Raw genomic sequence first — 20,993 nt, 5'->3', positions numbered from 1 at the left:
AAAGGCGCCAAACTTATCAAAGTTCAACCTCTTCATGCACAACAGTTGGAACTCTAGTAACGGTCCTCTTTCCACCACCCGATCCCCTCTGACTACTTCAACCCGCGGCCAAACAAGGTGGTTGACCAGACGCTCCACACAAGTCTCCTCTCCTTGCCGAAGGCCCTGAACCTCGGACTCCGGCTGGGGGTCCGTCCCGTCGGCCAGCTCACAGCATCACGTCCACTCTCTCTCTCCCCATCGCTCCTTCTCCCCAAAATCCCACGCATCACAATAGCTTATAGACACACAAGAAAGAATAACATCTATCCCAATTGGTTAGCAACTGAATACAACTCTCTCTATAACCCAAACAAGCTGCTAGCGAGAGAACTTTCTCAGCAGTTAACATAACAAAGAAGCCATTTTGATTAGCCTATGCAGTAACATAAAAGAAGAAACCCGTTACACTCTACCCCCACCAAATAAAGTCATGTCCTCATGACTTCTAAATAACTCGCCAACCATTCCTGCAGACACAAAAACCCAATCCAGGTACAAACAGTGACATTGCTCGCCAAACAGTGGACCTTACGCCCAACTCCACAAGCGCTACATAGGCCAACCTATCTGGGAGTTTCCTAATCCTCCGAGACCTCCGTACCCCTCACCTAAACTCTTAAGGCTCGGACACTACCGGGGATAACTCGGGTCTGCTTGCCAACTCCTCTCTCAATCTCTCACTCATGTCTCCACTACAACTCGGAGCCCCCTGTCCCGTGTCCGGGACCCTGCTTCTTTTCCTTCCGGGTCCTGCTGTAACCCAGGCTGCCCACAGCTAGCCCTCCCCACTACACCCGACTCAGTGGGGGAAGGGCCAAAAGTCTCTTCCTCAATCAAGGGGAAGTTAGCGAAAGGCAGCATATACCACACATCCAGCACATCATCCTTTGAATCCGTATTCTTCCTCATTCCCTCGGTTGGTAGCTGCTGTTTGATTTTCTCCAAACTGAAGCACTTAGCCAGGGCTGCCTCTGCAGCCTCCTCAGCCTCCTGCAGTCGAGATGTCAGCTTCTTCTCTGACTCCTCCAGCTCTCGCCCCAGTCTCAGCAGTTCTGACCCATGCTTCATGTCCATCTCCATCTGGGATGCAATTACACCACCAGCTTCTTCCAATCTGTTCTTGATCCTTGTCTTGAGTTTCCGCCGCAGTTTTGGCTCGGAATTCCGTTTCTCCGTCTCCACTTTGAGGAGCGTGAACTCCAAGTCTTTAATGGTTGTTCCGCGCTCTGGCACTCACCTCACATCATCGTCCCCCACGGCGAATCCAAACCCTAGGCGAACATCCACGTACGCCAAAACTCCAAACACCTCCACATCCCCCGTGGTCTATCATGCCCCGCCGGAAGGTTGCAGGGGCTCCGGAGATGCCCTGGGGCATCTGCTCGGATCGAAAGAATCCCAGGGACCTATAACGGCTGTCTTCTCCCTGTCAGCCTCACTCATCAGGATCTGGCAACATCTACTCCTCAGATCCAGCACATTAAACCACATCACACCATACAAACGGACCATAGCGTCTCCGGCCCTCAGGTCGAATTCTGGTCAATGACAGTGCGCCTGTTCAGAGTCCCATAATCCACACACACGCTGCCTACGTCTTCCACGGCTACAGGGTCCAGTCGCCGCGACCCCTTTCTCACCGAGGTGTCTTCAGCGGTCAACTCCCTTCCTTCGTAGTATTTCGGAGCATCTACTAAGAGAGTCTCACCCTCAGATACTTCCCCCAGGCCAAATCACAACCTGCTCTTGTTTAAATATGGTACCGGCCCAAGGCTGCTACACACGTCCTCACAAGCAGATCAAAACGCTGGGTGCACAGACAATGTCCCCATGAACTCCAGTGCCTTAATGTTGTCAAGGCTAAATGCTTCAGACACCGGTTGTAAAACGAACTGTACAACAACTCGACCTGCGCCCCGGTGTCGAGGATGGCTTTAGCATAGCTTCCATCTATCCATAACAACACACGGGGGCGTGGTCCCTCTAAGCCTTAAGGAATAGGGTCTTTTCCTTTCGGAGGTTCCTTGGTACATTGCTGGGAGCGTGCTCCCCCAGAGACATCAAGCCGTTCCCCCACTGGGCCTCCACTAAGTTTCCCGACACCTCTCTGATCAGCTGAACAACTGAGGGAGGGGCTGATGCCCTGAAATGATCCCCGTGGCACTGCAAGCAAATTAGCTGCCCTCCTAGCCAGAGAAGATACACTGAAAGCCTTTCGCCCGTTTTCAGATAACTGGCAGATGTCACTACGGTGTAATTGAACCTGACAGTTCTAATATGGTCAACAGCCCGCCTACTCAAACTTTCAACTAATCCCTGTCACTCTCCCTCAACCGAGCACTGCCACTCTTATAACAACTGAGAGATCCGCTCTGCCCATGTCTCGTACGACTCCGCCCCTTTAGGGGTGGACAACATCCCAAAAGCCAGGCGAAGCATACCAGAGCTAGAACATTTATTCACAGACACTATCTCCGAATCAGACCACTCTTTCCTCTCTCTCCTAACAGTATGGACAGCCCCTGGTCCCACCACCAACTCGTCAGCGCTAGTCTGAACTCGAACAAAGACTCCACCCAACACGCATGCAGTAATAACCAGCAATCCAACAGAGACACATATTACTGATTTAAACAGGGACTCACGCAGCACACCACTGAAGCCAATCCTGGACTAAGCCCCCTAATGTAGCCCCCCGGTAAGCCTCAGCTTGCTCAACTCGCTGTCCTCTAGGGGAAACAGCCTTCGACCCCGCCGAACTGGGTACAGGTTTCCCCCGCCATCCGAAGGTAGAGCGTTTCTATGAAACGGTTCGTAAGCCAGAAGGTCGTAAAGCGAAGTAGCAATTACCATTTATATGGGAAAAATTTGTGAGCATTCACAGACCCAAAAATAACCTACCAAATAATGCCAAATAGCACATAAAACCTAAAATAACAGTAATGTATAGTAAAAGCAGGAATGATATGATAAATACGCAGCCTATATAAAGTAGAAATACTTCTCTACACTCATTGCCTGAACTGTTCTCCGTAGCAAAAATCTCACGCAAGCGCTCTCAGCAGAAAACCTCACACAAGCGCTCTCGGCAAAAACACTCTCTCCAGTAACCTTTAAGCTATGAAGCTGCCAAATCATACCAAATAACGCATAAAAAATACACAGCCTATATAAAGTAGAAATAATGTATGTACAGTGTAGTATCACTTACCAGAATTGGGAAGACAGCGCCAAGCACACTGACGATGGTGTGTTAGACTGAGTCATCGGAGGTTGGGGTGGTGGGACACTGGGGTGTCATCCCATCATCGTCTGTTTCCATCAGGGCAGGCAGGTCATCTTCTATGTCTGCCTGCCTCGATGTCGAAGGTCGAGGTTCGTCGTCTGCTATGGCTGATGTGGAAGGCTTGCTTGACTGCCTAGACTCATGCATTTTTCTATCATACAGTTCTTTGTAAGCACTCAAACCATCCTGCAAATATGCCCTAAACCGACGTACCCTTTCAAAATTAAAGTCGTACTTTTCTGCAATCATCACAGCGAAAATCTCACGCAGTTGCTTCACGCTCAGTTCCTGGACGACTTCACTTTCGGTCCGTTCGCTACTGCATTCGGTTTCGATTGTTATCCTTTCCTCCTCCAATTGCATCAGCGCTTCATCTATCAGTTCTTGGTCATGGGATGCCAAAACCTCTTCAACATCATCCTCGTCAGCTTCCACAAGCCAAACTCACTTTGTCCTTGCTTCAATCACCACGATCGAAACGCTTAGTTATGTCTAGGTTTACGCTTAGTGTAACACCCTTATGAGCTCTTTTAGGCTTTTCCGATACCTTAGAACTCATCTTGCAAACGGATGTTCACAGGCATGTGTTTAAGCAATGCTGGCCAGAATGCCATTCCGAATCCAGGGGAGGAGTGGCTGCTCTGGCTGCACGCTGCTTTTTATCGCGCGCTGCCTTTTTTCGTAACAGTGAAAACACCTTCTGTTAGCGAAAACAGGGAACTAATGTAGTAGTGTAATACAGGGAACTAACGTAACAGTGAGGTTTCGTAAAGCAAACATTCGAAAAGCGGGGGACACCTGTAATCAAGTTTGTGTGGATGCTGTGTGATGTACCCCACCCCGCCAAATAACAGACAATACACCATATACGATTAAATGATTATAAATTTATAGATGTTACTGGAACTATGTAATTAATAGAGATAAAATATAAAAGGAAAGTAAAAGCCGCCAAACTTATCAAAGTTCAACCTCTTCGTGCACAACAGTTGGAAGTCTAGTAATGGTCCTCTTTCCACCATTCAATCCTCTCTGACTACCTTGACCCGCCGCCTGGGACCAACCACAGTGGTCAACCAGACGCTCCACACAAGTATGTCTTCCTCTCCTCTCCTCGCCAAAGACCCTGGACCTCAGACTCCGGCTCAGGGTCCATCCTGTCGGCCAGCTCACAGCATCGCATCCACTCTCTCTCTCCCCATCACGCCTTCTCCCCAAAAACCCGCGCATCACAATAGCTTACAGACACAAAAGAAAGAATAACATCTATCCCAATTGGTTAGCAAATGAATTCAACTCTCTCTATAACCCAAACAAGCTGCTAGCGAGAGAACTTTCTCAGCAGTTAACATAACAAAGAAGCCACTTTGATTAACCTACGCAGTAACATAAAAGAAACAACCCCTTACAGAGGGAATTGCAAAAGGCTTATGAATTTGCAGAGGTCTCTGCTACCAAGCAGGTTCAAGAAAATAAGGAGAGTTACGATCAAAAGATTAGGTTCTCCCAACTGATGCCTGGAGACAGAGTTCTCAGAGAATTTGGGGCTACCAGGGAAGCACAAGTTGGCTGACTGCTGGGTAGCTATACCTTGCATAGTGGAGAGTCAGATGCTAAACGTACCGGTTTTCATATGGAACTAGAGGATGGAAATGGACCTGTCTGAATTTTCTATTGGAACCACCTTCTAGCTCTGGGTCAAGAAATATGTGTTGACCCAGAGCCTGACATGGATCCTGGTAAGAGGGAGGACTCTGCAGCGACATGGGAGAACAGAAGGTCAAGCAATGGAGAGGCCTGGAAGGGATTTAACCACCTAATGTTGTTCGGACTCAGAGGATGAGGAAATGGGCGTGTGATATATGCTACCCTATGCAAACTCCCCAATAATTGACGAAGAGATTCCCAAAACTCCCCACGCTGATGTGGTTGAAACGGGGGGGGGGGGGGCTAACAGTGGACAGGCAAGCTTGCAGCTAGACAATGAAGGGAGACTGGGCTCTAAAGTAACTGGGGATGGAGCTGGGCTCAGCTGACTGACAGGCAGACCTGGGCTGCCGGAAGGCACAAGTAATAGACAGGGGGAGGCCTCTCCATGTTGACAGGAAAGATCCCAAGGAGTGTCTGAAACTGAAGAAGTAGAAGAATCAGGAAACCCTCAGATAGGCTGGCCTATGTCGCACCGGGGGAACAGAGTGTTGCACCTATCCCCCTAGTGAGATACGTCACTATCATTTACAAATGGATTAGAGGTCCTGACATCATAATATTCCTTTGAAAACTGCGTTATTAATGAGGGGATGATAAATATTTCAAAGTCATGAGGACATGACTACTTTGGTGGAGGTAGAGTGTAACACCTTGATAAGGTTGTATGGTATTTCATGCATGTAATGATCTTTCTGTAGAAGCAGTGCTTAGGTTACTGTTAAAGATAATGGATGCTTAGCATTATGGGTTGTCCTATCAGGAGAGTGGAATGGGGAGAAGGTTCTGGAGAACTCTGAGGTAGCAGCTTTTGTGACTGACTCCTGCACGGGGCTTTGTCTTTGTTTGGCAGGTGATGAAGAGAGAAGACACTGAAGAGAACCAGTTGTAGGATTCAATCTGGTGGGAAAACGTGATTCGATGGAGCCAAAGTGTGGAGGTTTACTGAGGATCGATGAATATGGCTTTTGGAAGATGTGAGCTCCAAACTGTGCACATTTGACTGTTTAATTATAATGGGGCCTTTTTGTTTTTTTTCTTTACTAACTCTTTAGTTAATTTAATGTTCATAAATAAACGTCTTTACAATTGTACGCAGTGTGTGATCTGTTATTTCATGCCGCAGGCTACTGCAGGGGCAGTAAATCACACAGCATTAACACAAACCAGAGTTTGAGTGGGCAAGACACCCCAATTTCACAGATTTGGTGGAACCAAAGTCATATACACCCTAGAGGTACGAAGCCAGAGAAAGGTAGGTTTTCTCAGCAAGGAGGCCAGTAGCTGTTAGCAAGGGGCTAATGAGCCACTTCTAGAGACGCCCAGTAAAAAGGCATTTCACAACATTTAGTAAAGATGAAACTTGGCAATGCGGCCCATTCCTCCAGAAGGAGTGACCATATAGAAATGCTGGAGACTGTAACTGGCTGAAATAGCCTATCCAAACTACTAACTTCTAAGAATTTGGCAAGTATCTAAAGCAGGGGTTCCCAACCTTTTTTATGCCACGGACCAATACCATTAAGCAAGGGATCTGTGGACACGACCTTGGGAACCCCTGATTCTAAAGGAATCAATAAATTTGCTCCATAGCTCATTTGAAGTGTGGCTGTAGTTTTTTTTAAAATGACCTCACGCACATAAAAGTTAACTACCTGCCCACTGTGTTATCACTGTTTGAAACTGTAACTTCGAAAAGTGTAACAAAATACAGTACCTTTTTTAATAGTCTTGAGAGAACAGTACAGCCTGTTTTGTCAATAAACCACTGGGCTAGTAGTGTTTCTGTTGCTAGGTTCCATGGACCAACTGTCCACAGACAAAATGAACTAATAACAGGATGCTTCTCCAATTCTCTGTTAACAAGGGGTAATTTTTTTAATTATTCAGATAAATGTGACATACTTGCAGAAGACTTTGGGGAAAAATTGGTAAACAACAACCTAAGGAGGTTTTATTTTCAGTAAACCCTCTAGGTAGGTTTCTAATTGCCAAGTGAATGAATGAATGAAATTTATTTCGGTCAGTACAAACATAACAAAAAGCATCATTTTCAACGATGATTTCATAAGACAAAATTACAACAAAAAAAACATAGATACTCTTTAAAACAGACCGAAAGGCTGTAGGCTGAAGCCCTCTTACTTATACAACAACATATTTGGCATCAATCATCACATCAAAACAAAAAATTTCATAATCTTTTAACACAAAATGCAATTCCAAGTATCATTTATTTACATTACTCCCATTCATTTTAAATCATGTATTTTATATTTGTTCATTAAATTTTTAAATAATTTTTTAAACTTGTTAAGTGTGGTGCATGTTTTTAAATTCTCACTACAACTCACTACAAGGGCAGTAAATTCAAAAATATGTGCTCAAAGTACAGGACAGACCACTGAGTAAAACAGCTACAGATTTTTTTTTAAAGAACACAGCCCAAGAATGATGATAAACTAACATTCCCAATCTTTGAATATTCCCAATTTTCCTGATAGAAAAAGATTGACAGCACCACCTCAACAAAGTGTGGTCTCATCCAGGCTGTAAAATGAAAACATTTCATTACATCTTTACATCCCCCCTTCCATTCCTGCTGAAGGGTTTCAGCCTGAAAAGTCAACCATACTTTCTTTCTATAGATGCTGCCTGGCATGCTGAGTTCCTCCAGTATTTTGTGTGTGTTGCTTCCACCCCACCCTCCACCCCATTCTCCACTTTCTGCAAGGATCACTTCCGTCGTGATTCTTCTGTCCATTCGGCCCTCCCCACTAATCTCCTTCCTGACACATATCCCTCAAGTGACAGAAATGTTCCACTTGCCCATTTACCTCCTGCCTTACCTCCATTCAGGGCCCGAAATAATCATTCCAGGTGAGGCAACATTTCACCTGTGAATCTGTTGGGAGTCGTCTATTGTGCCCAGTGCCCCGATATGGCTCCTCTACATTAGTGAGACCCAATGCAAATTCGGGGATTGCTTTTTCAAGTACTTCTGTTCCACCTACCAAAAGCAGAATTTTCCACTGCCCAACCATTTTAATTCCAACTCCAATCCCATTCCCAATGGGCCATGTCGGTCCATTGCCTCCTCTTTTGTTACGATGAGGCCACTTACAAGGTGGAAGAGCAACATCTCATATTCCATCTAAGTAGCCTCCAACCTGATAGCATGAATATCGATTTCTCTAGCTTTTGGTAATTTTCCCCCCTCCCTCTTAATTCAGTTCCCCACTCTGGCCTCTTATCTCTTCTCCTCACCTGCCTATCAGCCCCTCCTTCCTTTTCCCCTGTAGTCCAGTCTCCTCACCTCTCAAGATTCCTTTTTCTCCAGCACTTTACTTTTTTCCACCCACCTATCATCTTTTAGCTGGTCCTCCTTCCCCTCCCTCACCTTTTTATTCAGACGTCTTCCCCCTTCCTTTCCTGTCCTGAGGAAAGGCCTCGGACTGATACATCAACTGTTTATTCATTTCCATCGATGCAGTCTGACCTGCTGAGTTCTTCCAGCATTTTGCGTATGTTGCTCTGGATTTCCAGCATCTGCAGAATCTCTTGTATAAATGACAGCAAGGCTGCTTTACATTTGTACTTCAATCCTCTGTTTAAAAAGGCTGACATATTAGCATGGGTCTTCCAAACAACCCGCTGCACCTTCGTGTTAGCTTCTTTGACTTGACTACAAGGATAATTAGGTGTATTCGTCATTTCCTAATCTCTCAAGTATTCTGTATTTGTCTTTTTACCTATCACTCTACTGCAGCGATAACCTTACCTTTTCACTACTTTGTACTCAATCTACCATGTTGTTGCCGCTCTAATTTGATTAAATACCTCTGAGCCTCATTATTACTCACATTCCCCTTCACATACTTTGTGTCATTAGAAAACTTCGAAATATTTCACTTGGTCCTATCAGCCAAAAGATGAATAACAATTATGAATAGATGGCACATGCAAATATTTTGTTGGTACAGGGGAACCCTTTGATTCTTTAGACCCCACCCATAATAAAAAGATATATAATGATCATCTTAACTGCCAAATGAAGCAGCAAATGATTTTTTTTTACTATCCACAAACAGTGATGCCAGCTAGACAGTTAAGAGAACATGCAACATTTGATGATGTTTCGAAATCCTCACCACCTGATGTACCCATCAGTATTTAGATAGTAAATGCTTGGGCCACTGCTTTCACTTTGCTTATATTTTTTCTTCTGTCATTGCGAGTGAACACTGGGTATTCAGTGATAATAATAGTAAAAACCATATATAGTTTAGCGCCACCATGAATATTCATACAAGTCATTGTTTTCAGTGATGATCTTGGTCTAGTTCAATTATAGCAGTACAAAGTAAATTTACCAAAGTTCATATACTACTTTCAGATTCATTTTTATACAAGAAATATAATATAATTTCATGAAAAACTATACCTATAGATAAACCAAGAATGACAAACACCAATGTGCTAAAGAAGGCTAAGTGAGGAAAAAAAAATATACTGAGAAAATGAATTGTGAAGAGTCCTCTAAAGTGAGTAGGTAGAAGAATTAGTTCAGAGTAGTGGTGAATGAAGTTATCATGCCAATTCAGGAGCAATGGAGAATAGACAATAGGTGCAGGAGTAGACCATTCAGCCCTTCAAGCTAGCACCGCCATTCACTGTGATCATGGCAGATCATCCACAATCAGTATACAGTTCCTGCCCTATCCCCATAACCTTTGATTCTGCTATCTTTAAGAGCTCTATCCATCTCTTTCTTGAAAGCATCCAGAGACCTGGCCTCCACTGCCTTCTGGGGCAGAGCATTCCACATATCCACCACTCTCTGGGTGAAAAAGTTTTTCCTCAACCCTGTTCTAAATGGCCTACCCCTTATTCTTAAACTGTGGCCTCTGGTTCTGGACTCACCCATCAGCGGGAACATGCTTCCTGCCTCCAATGTGTCCAATCCTTTATATGTTTCAATCAGATCCCCCTCACCCTGCTAAATTCCAGTGTATACAATCCCAGTCGCTCCAATCTTTCAACATATGACAGTCTCGCCATCCCAGGAATTAACTTTGTGAACCTACGCTGCACTCCGTCAATAGCAAGAATGTCCTTCCTCAAATTTGAAGACCAAGACTGCACACAATACTCCAGGTGTGAGCATGACAGCTGTAGGATAATGACTGTTCCTAAACATGGTGCTGTGGGACCCAAGGCTTCTGTACATCCTCCCCAATGATAGTTGTGAGAGGAGGGCATGGCCTAGATGCTAGAGGTCTTTTGTGTTGGACACTGCTTTCTAGTGGCATGTATATGTGCTCAAAGGTGGGTTGGGCGTTGCCTGTGATGGACTACTTATCCTCCACTTTCTGTAGCCTTTTCCATTCCTGGGCATTGGTGATTCCACGCCAGGCTGTGGTGCAACCAGTCAGGGCATTCTCCACCGTACACTGTACAATTTGTCAAAGTTTTTGGTGACATGCCAAATCTACTCAAACTTGGAAGAAAGTAAAGGTGCTGCTGTTCCTTCTTTGTGATGACATTTATGTGCTGGTCACAGGTCATATCTTCTGATATGTTAACACCAAGGAATTTAAAGCTATTCACCTCTCCACCTCTGTTTCCCTAATGAGGATAGGCTCAAGGACACCTGGCTTGTTCCTCCTAAAGTCAATATAAAGCTCTTAGGTTTTGCTGACGTTGAGAAAGAGGTTGTTGTTGTGGCACCACTCAACCAGATTTTCAATCTCGCTCCTATAAGCTGATTCATCATCATTTTTGATTTGGCCCACAAAAGTGATGTCATCAGAAAAATTAAATACAGCTTAAATACAACATTAGAATCAGGGAATAGACAAGGTCATATGAAAGCAACAACAAATTTTGTCAATTTTTAACAAACATGAGAAAATCTGCAAATGCAGGAAATCCAAGGCAAAACGCACGAAATGCTGGAGGAACTCAGCAGGTCAGGCAGAATCTATGGAAGTGAATAAACAGTCAACATTTCAGTCGGTGACCCTTCATCACTGTGTTGTTTGTCAATTTTTAACTTTAGTTGCTTGATACTATGGGGCAATAAGCTTTGGATATGACAGTTGGGTTGGCAATTACATTAGGAAAGGGTTGAGGAAGTGGCGATATCAGGGAAGGGGATGCAATGTGAGAATTGGGTTCATATGAGAAATATAGTGTAGAACCTTTTTTGCACCGCAGACCAGTTTAATATTGACAATATTCTTGCGGACCGGCCGACCAGGGGGGTAGTGGGGGTGGTGTTCAAGTAGGGTTAAACTCACCTCAACATGTCTTTTACAGTTAGGGTTGCCAACTTTCTCACTCCCAAATAAGGGACAAAAGTAGCAGTCAAATACTTGTGTTTACCCCGAGAAAGACTACCATGAAGCCTTGCACGGGCACCTGTGTGCGCATGCGTGACGTGCACATATGTGACGTGTGCATGCATGTACGTGCTGATTTTTTTTTCCCCAAATCGGTTTTGGCTTAATCTTCCCGACTACACTGTACATACATTATTTCTACTTTATATAGGCTATGTGTTTATCATATCATTCCTGCTTTTACTATATGTCAGTGTTATTTTAGGTTTTATGTGTTATTTGGTATGACTTGGTAGGTTATTTTTTGGGTCTGGGAACGCTCAAAAATTTTCCCCATACAAATTAATGGTCATTACTTCCTCGCTTTACAGCATTATGGCACAAAAGGTTTCATAGGACCGCTCTACCTTAGCGGGGGGAATACGGGACAAGGGCAGTCTCATATGGGACAAACTAATATGTCCTGGCAAATACGGGACAGTTGGCAACCCTATGTTCAAGTTCAACAGTGCGTGACAGGGAATGAGGAAAGGTGCAACTGACTCATATCCTTTCCTCGCGGCCCGGTAGCACATGCTTTGCGGCCCGGTGGTTGGGGACCGCTGGTGTAGGAGGAATTTGAGGGGGCAATGGATTAAAGCACGGTAACTTAGTCGAAGTGGAGCAAAAGTAAAGAGATTACTTTAAGGACCTGACCGCGGCTATTGCATCTCCCAACAATGCTGCACTTCAGAGAAAGTGCTTCACAAATGAGGAATATCGCACTGCATTCTGATCAGATGTCCTCAGTCTAGAGAGGATATGGCAAAGGCAGAACTTGGCTGTTGGTGACAGCTCAATGCAATGATACTGTATTCATTTCTTACTGCTCCACAGTAATGAGTGACTAAAAACTAAAATCAACAAAATTTTATTTCTTTTGTATTTTGTGTTTTTTCCCCTGCATAAATTCAGTAATAGCAAATTCTATTCTGCATCTCAAATTTTTGCTAGTTATTTGTCAGTTCCGTAAAGACAAATTTCTGTAACACAAATGAAGGGTCAAGTTGCTGCCTTCATTTTGGAGGATAGATCTTTGGTCCTGCTCAGAGAAGAAACCATGACGAACCAGCATGTCTGGCCAAGATCCTTCATCATAATTTTAGCCCCAATGAAGGGTCTCGGCACTAAGCATCAACTGTTTATTTCCATCCTGTCTGACTGAACTCCACCAGCATTTTGACTGTGCTAGCTTTCACAGAATCTCTCATATGCCAAAATCTTTACTTTCTTTGAAGTTCAAGGAAATAATTAATATTATTGAGGACTCTGGCAAACTTCTTCAGAGATATCTCGGGAAGTATTCTGTTTGCATTACAGCCTAGAATGAGAACTAGAGTGCAGAGGAACGCAAGAAGCTACAGAGAGTAGTGGGCTCAGCAGTTCCATCATAGGTGTAGATTTCCCCAGCACTGAGAACCCTCAAGAGCAGTGGTCCATGGCATAAAAAAGTTTTGGAGCCCTTACTCAAGAAGCTCAGGATGGCACATCCATCATCAATGATGCCAACTATCCAGGGCATGGTCCCTTCAGGCAAGAGACACAGGAGCTTTAAGTCACATACCAAGGTTTAATTCGGCTTCCTTCCACCTGCCATCAGGTTCTTGAACAAACCTGAAAAACCCTAGTTATACCTCAGATCACATTTCTCTCAACTTGCTCTGACATTACTCTATTTGGGTTTATTCTATGCAGGTTATGTACTCAGAATCAGGTTAAATATCACCAGCATATGTCATGAAACTTGTTATTTTTTACGGCAGTAGTACAATGCTATACATAATAATAAAAACTGATTTACAGTATACATACTTTTAAATAGTTAAATTAAGTGCAAAAAAAATGTATTGGTGAGATAGTATCCATGGGTTCAATGTCCATTAAGATTCGGAGGGCAGCTGGGAAGAAACTGTTCCTAAATAAATAATGGATTCACAAGTTTATTTACTTTATGTTTGTCATATTTGTAATGTACTGTGCTGCTGCAGAAAAAAACTAATTTTTATGCCATTTATACCCTTGGTATGTATGCCTGTGACAATAAACTTTAATTTGAACTTGAACTTGCCTGTTACAAGTCACCACATTCCACAAAGTCAGCAGCAAATCCAAGCATTCAACAGTGACTAAAAACTTCAGTAACTTCCTATTACTGGCAAATCCATCCCATACACAAATGTTTCAAATGAATTTACAAAGTCATAGATTTCTACTGACTTGACCATTTGCCTGTGTATTCTTAAGTTACTAAGGTAGAGAGAGGAGAGAAATGAAACTCCTCAATATTCCTAACTATTATCCATCAACTGACATTTATGGGCTACACATATTTACTATTTCAACAGATATGGAAATAACGTCCCCTTTAGCAAGGTACCTAAGGCTTTGGATCAATGCCCAACCAAAGAATAAAATGCTTCACTTGGTATAAGGGGGTCATTGGAATGAAAAGCACTTGGGGGGGGGGGAGGAAATGACTAACAGGTATAACGATTCTAATAACTTACATTCAAACAATTGTCCATAAATTTTGAACAGATTGCAAATTTACTTCCTACAAAGCGAAACCCAACAGCATGAATTGCAGCGATGCTTCACTACCAGATGAACTCAATGCCTTCTATGCACACTTTGAAAGGGAGAATATAACTACAGCTATAAAGATTCCTGCTGCACCTGATGACCCTGTGATCTCTGCCTCAGGGGCCAATGTTAGGCTGTCTTTGAAGAGGGTGAACCCTCACAAGGTGGAAGGTCCTGATGGAGTACCTGGTAAGGCTCTGAAAACCTGTGCCAACCAACTGGTGGGAGTATTCAAGGACATTTTCAACCTCTCACCGCTATGGGTGGAAGTTCCCACTTGCTTCAAAAAAGGCAACAATTATACCAGTACCTAAGAAGAATAATGTGATCTGCCTTAATGACTATTGTCAGGTAGCACTCACATCTACAGTGATGAAATGCTTTGAGATGTTGGTCATGATTAGATTGAATCCTGCCCCAGCAAGGACCTGGACCCGTTGCAATTTGCCTATCACCATAATAGGTCAACGGTAGATGCAATCTCAATGGCTCTTCACAAAGCCTTAGACCACCTGGACAATACAAACACCTATGTCAGGATGCTGTTCATTGACAATAGCTCAGTATTCAATACCATCATTCCCACAATCCTGATTGAGAAGTTATAAAACCTGGGTCTCTGTACGTCCCTCTGCAATTAGATACAGGTGTCCCCCGCTTTTCAAACGTTTGCTTTATGAAACCTCACTATTACGAAAGACCTACATTAGTTCCCTGTTTTCACTAATGGAAGGTGTTTTCACTGTTACGATAAAAGGCAGCACACGAAAAAAAGCAGCGCGCGAAAAAAAAAGCAACGTGCACCCCAAGCAGCCACTCTCCCCTGGATTTGGAACGGCATTCTCGCCGGCATTGCTTAAAGACGTGCCTGTGAGCAGCCGTTAGCAAGATGAGTACTAAGGTATCGGAAAAGCCTGAAAGAGGTCATAAGGGTGTTACACTTAGCAGAAAACTAGACAATTAAGCGTTTTGATCGTGGTGACCGAAGTAAGGACAAAGTGAGTTTGGCTTGTGGAAGTTGACGAAAATGATGTTGAAGAGGTTTTGGCATCCCATGACCAAGAACCGATAGATGAAGAGCTGATGCAATTGGAAGAGGAAAGGATAACAATAAAAACAGAATGCAGTAGCGAACGGACCGAAAGTGAAGTCGTCCAGGAAATGAACGTGAAGCAACTGAGTGAGATTTTCGCTGCAATGATAAAGTAGGACTTTAATTTTGAAAGGGTACTTCGGTTTAGGGCATATTTGCAGGATGGTTTGAGTGCTTACAAAGAACTGTATGATTTTAAAATGCACGAGGCTAAGCAGTCAAGCAAGCCTTCCACATCAGCCACAGCAGACGATGAACCTCAACCTTCGACATCGAGGCAGGCAGTCAAAGGAGAAGATGACCTGCCTGCGCTGATGGAAACACCACCACAACCCCAAGGCCGCGGACAGATACCAATCCGCGAAGAATGCAGTGGTAGCCGGGAGGCACACAGCACACCTTTAAGAAAAAAGCTGGAATAAACAAGCTAATTAATTAGGTGCTGCCCAGCACGTTAATGTTGGCCCAGATCTGGGCCACCTCTGATCTGGGCCAACATTTATGTGCCGGGCAGCACCTAATTAATTAGCTTGTTTGTTTCGGCTTTTTTCTTAAAGATGTGCTGAGTGCATTCCGGCTACCGCTGTACCCCTGCAAGCTTCGCAGAGGGGTATCGGGTCACTGCCCAGAGGGTGGAGGCCCCTGCACCACCCCAACCTCCAATGACTCAGCCTAACACACCATCAGTGTGCTCGATGTCTTCCTGATTCCTGTAAGTGATACTACACTGTACATACATTATTTCTACTTTATATAGGCTGTGTATTTTTACGTGTTATTTGGTATGATTTGGCAGCTTCATAGCTTAAAGGTTACTGGAGAGCGCTTGCTCCGTGTTTCTGCCGAGAGCACTTGCATGAGATTTTCACTACAGAGAACAGTGCGGCAATGATTGTGGAAAAGTATTTCTACTTTATATAGGCTGTGTACTCATCATATCATTCCTGCTTTTACTATATGTTACTGCTAACTTAACATCTTCTTTAACAGATCTGACATTGTGGCCCCTGCCCATCCTCCACAACAGTCATCTGTTGTCAGCCCCCAACCAACATATATTCCACTCTCCCCTCCTACCCCTCCTCACAGTCCCCCACCCTGCTCTCATGACTATACTCCTTCCCCACATGAAACCACCACGGTGGGCTTCACAGCTGAACAGGTGCAAAGGAAGCTGAAACGTCTCAACCCAAGCAAGGCTGCAGGACCGGATGGTGTCAGTACCAGGGTGCTCAAAGCCTGTGCCCCTCAGCTACGTGGAGTACTTCGCCATGTCTTCAACCTGAGCCTGAGGCTCCGGGGGGTTCCTGTGCTGTGGAAGACGCCGCGCCCCAGCGGCCTCAATGACTCAGTGGCATGGACCTCCCACATCATGAAGACCCTGGAGAGACTCGTTCTGGAACTGCTCCGGCCTATGGTCAGGCCACACTTAGATCCCCTCCAGTTCGTCTACCAGCCCCGAATAGGAGTTGAGGATGCCATTGTCTACCTGCTGAACCATGTCTACGCCCACCTGGACAAGCCAGCGAGCACTGTGAGGGTCATGTTTTTTTGGACTTCTCCAGTGCGTTCAACACCATCCGCCCTGCTCTGCTGGGGGAGAAGATGACAGCGATGCAGGTGGATGCTTCCCTGGTGTCATGGATTCTTGATTACCTGACTGGCAGACCACAGTATGTGTGCTTGCAACACTGTGTGTCCGACAGAGTAATCAGCAGCACTGGGGCTCCACAGGGGACTGTCATGTCTCCCTTTCTCTTCACCATTTACAGCTCAAGACTTCACAGAGTCTTGTCATCTTCAGAAGTTTTCTGATGACTCTGCCATAGTTGGATGCATCAGCAAGGGAGATGAGGCTGAGTACAGGGCTACGGTAGGAAACTTTGTCACATGGTGTGAACAGAATTATCTGCAGCTTAATGTGAAAAAGACTAAGGAGCTGGTGGTAGACCTGAGGAGGGCTAAGGCACCGGTGACCCCTGTTTCCATCCAGGGGGTCAGTGTGGACATGGTGGAGGATTACAAATACCTGGGGATACGAACTGACAATAAACTGGACTGCTCAAAGAACACGGAGGCTGTGTACAAGAAGGGCCACAGCCGTCTCTATTTCCTGAGGAGACTGAGGTCCTTTATCACCTGCTGGACGATGCTGAGGATGTTCTACGAGTCTGTGGTGGCCAGTGCTATCATGTTTGCTGTTGTGTGCTGGGGCAGCAGGCTGAGGGTAGCAGACACCAACAGGATCAACAAACTCATTCGTAAGGCCAGTGATGTTGTGGGGATGGAACGGGACTCTCTCACGGTGGTGTCTGAAAAGAGGATGCTGTCCAAGTTGCATGCAATCTTGGACAATGTCTCCCACCCACTACATAATGTACTGGTTGGGCACAGGAGTACATTCAGCCAAAGACTCATTCCACCGAGATGCAACACAGAGCGTCATAGGAAGTTATTCCTGCCTGTGGCCATCAAACTTTATAACTCCTCCCTTGGAGGGTCAGACACCCTGAGCCAATAGGCTGGTCCTGGACTTATTTCCTGGCATAATTTACATATTACTATTTAACTATTTATGGTTTTATTACCAGTTATTATTTATAGTGCAACTGTAACGAAAACCAATTTCCCCCGGGATCAATAAAGTATGACTATGACTAATTTTAGGTCTTATGTGTTATTTGGCATGACTTGGTAGGTTATTTTTGGGTCTGCAAACAATCACAAATTTTTCCCATATAAATTACAGTAATGGTAATTGCTTCTTTACTTTACGACATTCCAGCTTACGAACCATTTCATAGGAACGCTCTGCCTTCGGATGGCGGGGGAAACCTGTATTCAACTTCCTAAACAGAAGATCACAATCTGTGTGGATTGGTGATAACATTTCTTCCTCACTGATGATCAACACTGGTGCACCTCTGGGATGTGTGCTTAGCCCACTGCTCTACTCTCTCTATACCCATGACCATGTGGCTAGGCATAGCTCGAATACCATCTACAAATTTGCTGATGATACAACCATTGTTGGTAGAATCTCAGATGCAAACAAGAGGGCATGCAGGAGCGAAATATGCCAACTAGTGCAGTGGTGTCACAGCAACAACCTGGCACTCAACATCAGTAAGACGAAAGAGCTGATTGTGGACTTCAGGAAGGGTATGACGAAGGAACAAATACCAATCCTCATAGAGGGATCAGAAGTAGAGAAAGTGAGTAGTTTCAAGTTCCTGGGTGTCAAAATCTCTCTGAGGATCTAACCTGGCCCCAACATATCGAAGCAGTTATAAAGAAAGCAAGGCAGCGTCTATACTTCAATAGGAGTTTGAAGAGATTTGATATACCAACAAATACACTCAAAAACTTCTATAGATATACCATGGAGAGCATTCTGACAGGCTGCATCACTGTCTGGTATAGAGGGGGGGGCTACTGCACAGGACCGAAAGAATTAGCAGAGGGTTGTAAATTTAGTCAGCTCCATCTTGGATACTAGCCTACAAAGTACCCATGACACCTTCCAGGAGCGGTGTTTCAGAAAGGCAGTGTCCATTATTAAGGACCCCCAGCACCCAGGGCATGCCCTTTTCTCACTGTTACCATCAGGTAGGGGATACAGAAGCCCGAGGCATACATTCAGCAATTCAGGAACAACTTCTTCCCCTCTGCCATCCGATTCCTAAGTGGGCATTGAACCCGTGAACACTACCTCACTTTTAAAAAAATTCTGTTTTAATATATTAAATATGCATATACTGTAATTGATTTACTTATTATATTATTTTTTCTTCCTCTTCTTTATTACGTATTGCATTCAACTGCTGCTAAGTTAACACATTTCACGACACGACTGATGATAAACCTGTTTCTGAAATATATATTTTCTGAAGACCAAAATCCAATATCCAAAATTTCAAATTACGCAAAAACTCCTGTTTAAATATAATTGGCAAAAGACGAATTGTAAAGCAGGAATTTTTTTTAAATCTGTTACATCGATTACGAAAAAACTCAAAAGCCCAGAGATTTTAAAAAAAAACGATGGCCAACTCAACTCTAGAACAACACTTTTCAGTTCAGGATTGTGCTGGCTAGCATCCTAAATCACCTCCTGTCACTCGTCTGTGTCTGTAAAAATCCGTGCTGCTGCATTCACGAGTCCAGTGATGAGTTTGCATCTCGCACAGAGGACTATTCAGCCTATCGTTTGTGTGCTAGTACATGCACTATGAGTGAGTATTTCACTGTTCCCGTCTATATATCGTAAGCTTACCGGTCTGAATGGCAACCCCTCCAACGACTTCAACACGAGCTGAAACGGCTCCGACTCACCGAGCAGCGCCTGGTAACGCTGGGGGTGAGGAGGAATGCCCAGGCAGGCTAAGCTCCCCGAGCACCGCCAGGACTGAGGCGCCGTCGCCATTTTACCGGCCGCCGCCAGCCGACCACGCCAGGCCCAGCTAAGAGCGAAGCTGCAATTCCATCGCCGCAGCCTGGCTTCACAGCAGCGACCGCGGTACAGAAGCCTCTTGTCAGTGTGAGTACCACTTGTTGAATTCTGCGGTGCAGGGTATATAAATTCTGCAGAATGCTCGTCTAAGGGAGTAGAGCCCACCCCCAAGAAAGCTTGCTTTGGTATTATCCGGCCTGCCGCTGAGCTTGGGTTGCCATGGAGACGGACTCGGCCCTGTAGCTCAGGCGCGGCCAGAAGGAGCACTCCTGTCGCTGCCATCAGTGTCGGCTCACCCTTCTGTAGGATCTTTGGTCTCTTGCCTCAGCGCCTCTTTCTTACACTTATTGCAACGAATTGCTAACCATTTTTAGAATAATTTAAGTCCGTGTCTTGGACACGCTCAGCGACTGAAACAAAAGCGCAAAATGTTGGCAACTCAGCTGCCTCTTTGGAAAGAGTAGCCGGTTTAAGGTTCAGATAGAAGACTAAGTGAGAACTGGAAGAAGACAAAAGAAGTTTGTTAAACTGCAAGGGTTCTCTCTGGTTTGGTAAAACCTTGGGAATTTGAGTGACTACTCAGCAAAGTACCCAGACTGGGTCCACATAGGCCACCCTGGGCTTCCTGTTGCTTTACACTGTAATTCTCCATCACACTCCCACTCCAACCCTCACCTATTGGTAAAAGTTGCTGGTGAACGCAGCAGGCCAGGCAGTATCTCTAGGAAGAGGTACAGTGGACGTTTCGGGCCTGCTGCGTTCACCAGCAACTTTTATGTGTGTTTCTTGAAATTCTAGCATCTGCAGATTTCCTCATTCTCGCCTATTGGTCTATGCTTTCCTGCTCACAATAATGAGGCTTGGGGGCAACTCTTCATCTTCCGTCTGTTGACTTTGCAGCCTTCTGGGTCTTTGCAGTTTACTCATTCAGGAATAGGAGTATGAAAGCTTGGTATTAAGAAGTTCAACTTTTTGACATCTTGGTCTGAAAATCAGGCCATGTATATATTCCATTTCTCAAATGTTAGAAGTGAATTTTGGAAAGTGTTACAAACAAAATTGCCAAACAACAACCTTGCCTTTAGATGATGGAGGGAAATAAAGTTCAAAAATGAAGACCCCAAACCTGGAACAAGGTTCATGGTTTACCAGGCAGCAGTGATCTCTCTCCTGCCAAATGCTTCCTTGGCTTGAACTACAATAAAACTCCAATAATTTATTATGCATTGCTTAAAATCCCCAGTGGTTCATCATCTGGCTCTCTGGGGCCCTATTTATACACATACACTTCAAACACATCTGGACCCATTTCCCAAGTTCCCTGGACTCAAAGTGTCAATTGTTCTTCCTTCCACAGAAACTGTTTGGCTAGCTAACTGTCTCCAGTAACTTCTTTCCTCTCCATTTAAACTCACATTGCTCATGGGGAAATATATACTACTGTAT

At 44.6% G+C, this 20,993-nt stretch overlaps 1 protein-coding gene across 3 annotated transcripts in view; it reads right to left on the bottom strand.

The window, feature by feature from the left end:
• nphp4 (nephronophthisis 4) overlaps positions 1 to 19,742 on the bottom strand; it is a 433,219-nt gene extending 413,477 nt beyond the window's left edge. For all 3 annotated transcript variants that reach the window (XM_072244772.1, XM_072244773.1, XM_072244774.1), the window contains exon 1: positions 19,371 to 19,742. In XM_072244772.1, coding sequence (XP_072100873.1) covers positions 19,371 to 19,520 — 150 coding nt within the window. In that variant the 5' untranslated portion in view covers positions 19,521 to 19,742. The remainder of the gene's footprint in view (positions 1 to 19,370) is intronic.
• Positions 19,743 to 20,993: the final 1,251 nt, after the last annotated feature.

The sequence above is a fragment of the Mobula birostris genome, chromosome 27, assembly GCF_030028105.1.
Source record: "Mobula birostris isolate sMobBir1 chromosome 27, sMobBir1.hap1, whole genome shotgun sequence".
Lineage (NCBI taxonomy): Eukaryota > Metazoa > Chordata > Chondrichthyes > Myliobatiformes > Myliobatidae > Mobula > Mobula birostris.
The sequence above is the reverse complement of the archived record's forward strand: the minus strand, read 5'-3'. Positions and strand labels throughout refer to the sequence as shown.